Below are 4,048 nucleotides of genomic sequence, written 5' to 3' on the forward strand. Positions count from 1 at the left end.
AGATGGAGTCTTGCTGTGTCGCCAAGACTGGAGTGCAGTGGTGTGATCTCAGCTCACTGCAACCTCTGCCTTCCAGGTTCAAGCGATTCTTCTGGCTCAGCCTCCCGAGTAGCTGAGACTATAGGCGTACGCCAACACGCCCAGATAATTTTTGTATTTTTAGTAGAGATGGGGTTTCACCGTGTTGGCCAGGATGGTCTTAATCTCTCGACCTCGTGATCCACCAGCCAGTGCTGAGATTACAAGCATGAGCCGCTGCGCCAGGCCAGTCTTCTCTTTTTTTTTTGGGATGAAGACTTGCTCTGTCACTCAGGCTGGAGTATAGTGGTGTATCTCAGCTCACTGCAACCTCCACCTCCCAGGTTCAAGCAATTCTCCTGCCTCAGCCTCCCAAGTAGCTGGGACCTACACGCGTGTGCCACGCCTGGCTAATTTTTACATTTTTAGTAGAGACGAAGTTTCACCATGTTGACCAGGCTGGTCTCGAACTCCTGACCTCAAGTGATCCACCCACTCGGCCTCCCAAAGTGCTAGGATTACAGGTGTGAGCCACCGTGCCAGGCCTAGAATAATCTTTTCCTTTTTTGAGACAGAGTCTCAAAAAAAAAAAAAAGACAGTGGCGCCATCTCGGCTCACTGCAACCTCCGCCTGCTGGGTTCATGCTTCAGCCTCCTGAGTAGCTGGGATCACAGGCGTGCACCACCACACCCAGCTAATTTTTGCATTTTTAGTAGAGACGGGGTTTCACCGTGTTGGGCAGGATGGTCTTGTTCTCCTGACCTCGTGATCCGCCCACCTTGGCCTCCCAAAGTGCTGAGATTACAGGTGTGAGCCAGCGCGCCCGGCCTTTTTTATTTTTTTTTAATTTTTATTTGAGATATGGTCTGGCTCTGTTGCCTAGTGGTGGGATTTTGGCTCACTGCAGCCTGGACCTCACTGGCTCAATCAGTCCTCGAAGCTCAGCCTCTAAAGTAGCTGGGACTACAAGCATGTGCTACCACACCCAGCTAATTTTTGCATTTTTTGTAGAGGCAGGGTTTCGCCATGTTGCCCAAACTGGTTTGAACTCCTGAGCTCAAGTGATTCACTTGCTTTGGCCTCCCAAATTGTTGGGATTCTGGGTATGAGCCACCACGCTTGGCCATTTAACTTTCGTGTTTAAGAAAAGAGGAAAACAGTGCTGCTGTTTCTTGTTAGTTTCCTTACAGCATTAAAGAATCTACTAACATAGTTAACACCAACAATCAAGTTAAACATTTTGGCATGCAATAAAATTGCATTTGCTTTCATGTCCTCACACCGCACCGCATCCAGGATGAGCCTGTGAGGACCCACCAGCTGCTGAATTTGCTTTCACGTCCTCACACCGCACGGCATCCAGGATGAGCCCGTGAGGACCCACCAGCTGATGACTCACAGCGAGGGTGGTGCTGACCCCACGGCCAGCACACCGACGGCTTGGCAGTCAGCTTCCACATCATTCCCGTCAGCAGACTTTTTTTTTTCAGTGAAACTTTATTAGTATTTTTATTTATTTATTTATTATTATTATTTTTGGATACAGAGTCTCACTCGGTCTTCTAGGCTGGCGTGCAGTGGTGCGATCTTGGATCACTGCAACCTCCGCCTCCTGGGTTCAAGCCTCCCGTGCCTCGGCCTCCAGAGCAGCTGGGATTACCAGTGCGTGCCAGCATGCCCAGCTAATTTTTTGTACTTTTGTATTTGCCATGTTGTCCAGTCTGATCTCGAACTCCTGACCTCAAGTGATCCGCCCGCCTTCGCCTCCCAAAGTGCTGGTATTACAGGTGTGAGCCACTGTGCCTGGCCAGTATTTTTAAATAGTTCTGTTTTGAATTGGTATAATTTGAAACACAGAAAACGGGCACCCAGTGCTTGGGCTTTATTTGACACCATGTCCGTGACAACAAGCTGGCCTAGAGCCCACATCAGCAGGCAGGCAGCCCACAGTGCCCCAGGACCCACCCTGCCCCCAAACAGGCCATGGGGCCCCTTAGGGAGATGTGAGGCTTCTTGAGATCAGTTCCAGTTTTTCTCAGAGCTCCTGTAAAAGGAGCTCCTCTAACCATCTGCTTCCTGAGGAAACCTGGACTCTGGCTGGGTCAGAGTGGACCCCTAGTTGTTGCTCTTCTTTTGTTTCTGTTTAAGCTTGTTCCAAATCCTTTCCAGGGCCACTTTTCCCATGAAGAAGGTGATGGCAAAATTGCGCTTGTACCAGTCTCTGTAGAGAAACAGAGGATGCACAGGTGACACGGTGGCAGGGACTGAGGCTTGGTGCCCTGGCCCAGAAGCAGCTCTTGGCCGAGGGTGAGTTCAACTGACCAGGCCTCAACTGCTTTGCCCTTTCCCCGCCCTTGTTAAAGCTAAACGAGCCACAGAGGCCTGTCTCTCCTCAGGCTGAGAGTGAGGCCCACTGGCGACCCCTGGAGTCCTCCCCAGCCTTGTTTCTGGAGGCCGCCACCATCCTCCTTTGGTGTTTTTTTGGTTGTTGTTTTTTCGTCTTGCTTAGTTGTCCAGGCTGGAGTACAGTGGCACAATCTTGGCTCATTGCAAACTCTGCCTCCCAGGTTCAAGTAATTCTCCTGCCTTGGCCTCTTAAGTACTCCTTCGATTTTTGCTAAAAGATCCAAGAGAGCCCTTGGAAACCCCAGGCCTAGCGAGCTGGCAGCATTCTAGGGGCGTGATGGGCCACGACCACTCTGGAGGCTTTGCATGGCAGGACAGAAAGTTCCTCTCCCCCTGCAAACCACCTTTACATCTCTACCTACTTAAGCGATGCTGTCATGAGGAGCAGTGCCCAAAGTAAATGAGCACTTCCAGGAGAGGAAATCCGGTAGCCTATGGGGATTACAGTTCTTCAAGGGAAAGCCATGTTCCATTTCACTAACACAGACAACCTGATTCTATGACACGTAAAAGCAAGCTACGCTTCTGCTGTTGCCACAGGGAAGGCAGGGGCCGGAGGTGGTGGGGGGGGCCAGGCGCCTCTAAGGCCTCATCTTGGGTAAGGCTGGTCCTCTTCACCCAAGTGCCACAGAGAAAACATGAAGCCTGTCAGAGATTGTGCCCAGTGCAAACAAGCTACAAGTCCAAAGACCAGGAAAAGATTATACTTGCTTGTTTGAATGACTTAACTAATTCAGAGTAATGCATGACAACCTTAGAAACGGAATCCAGATATTTCGGGACTCATCTTTAGGTCAGACTGTCCCTCACTGAGTCCATCCAGCCTTTGACTGTATCTACATTCTCTTTTATTTATTAGACAGGGTCTCACTCCGTAGCCCAGGCTGGAGTGCCGTAGCGGGATCTCAGCTCACTGCGACCTCCACCTCCTGGGCTCAAGGGATCCTCCTGCCTCCGCCTCCCGCAACTGGGATTACAGGCGCACACTACCATACCCAGCTAATTTTTGTATTTTTTGTAGAGACAGGGTTTTGTCATGTTGTCCAGGCTGGTCTCAAACTCCTCAGCTCAAGCAATCCTTGGCCTCCCAAAGTGCTGGGATTACAGGTGTAAGCTACTGTGCCTGGCCCATGTTGACATTCTTGAGGTCTGGCTTCACCTGCCCATCAGGCTTTGTAACTCTGAAACTGTTTATATATATATATTATTTTTTATTTTTATTACTTATTTATTTATGTATTGAGACAGGGTCTTACTCTGTCTGTCATCCAGGCTGGGATGCAGTGGCTGGATCTCGGCTCACTGTAGCCTTAACCTGCTGGGTTCAAGTGGTCTTCCTAGTTCAGCCTTACAAGTAGCTCGGACTACAGGCACACGCCGCCATGCCTGGCTAATTTTGTAGAGATGGGGTTTCACTAAGTAGCCCAGGCTGGTCTTGAACTCCTGGACTCAAGTGATCTACCCACCTTGGCCTCCCAAAGTCATAGGATTACAGGTGTGAGGCACTGGATCCAACCTACAAATATTTTAAAGCAAATCTCAGATATCATGTCCTATTAATTTCACCTGCAAATACAGGTCATTATTTATCTGTAACCAGCTAAAACCTTTTTTTTTTTTTTT

The 4,048-nt window shown here is 49.5% G+C and overlaps 1 protein-coding gene across 2 annotated transcripts in view; it reads right to left on the bottom strand.

Annotated features, from left to right (window-relative positions):
• The window catches only part of LOC105518428 (kinesin light chain 1), a 156,735-nt gene that overhangs the window by 117,029 nt on the left and 35,658 nt on the right, over positions 1 to 4,048 (bottom strand). The window contains exon 5 of one of the 2 annotated variants that reach the window (XM_011951420.1): positions 1,887 to 2,240. The exons of the other annotated variant lie outside the window; for it this stretch is intronic. Within the exon in view, the coding sequence (XP_011806810.1) occupies positions 2,135 to 2,240 (106 nt within the window). The 3' untranslated portion in view covers positions 1,887 to 2,134. Of the gene's footprint in view, positions 1 to 1,886; positions 2,241 to 4,048 lie in introns of those variants that run through there. 2 annotated transcript variants of the gene reach the window in all.

This window comes from Colobus angolensis, unplaced genomic scaffold (assembly GCF_000951035.1).
Source record: "Colobus angolensis palliatus isolate OR3802 unplaced genomic scaffold, Cang.pa_1.0 Scaffold32, whole genome shotgun sequence".
NCBI classification, from domain to species: Eukaryota; Metazoa; Chordata; class Mammalia; order Primates; family Cercopithecidae; genus Colobus; species Colobus angolensis.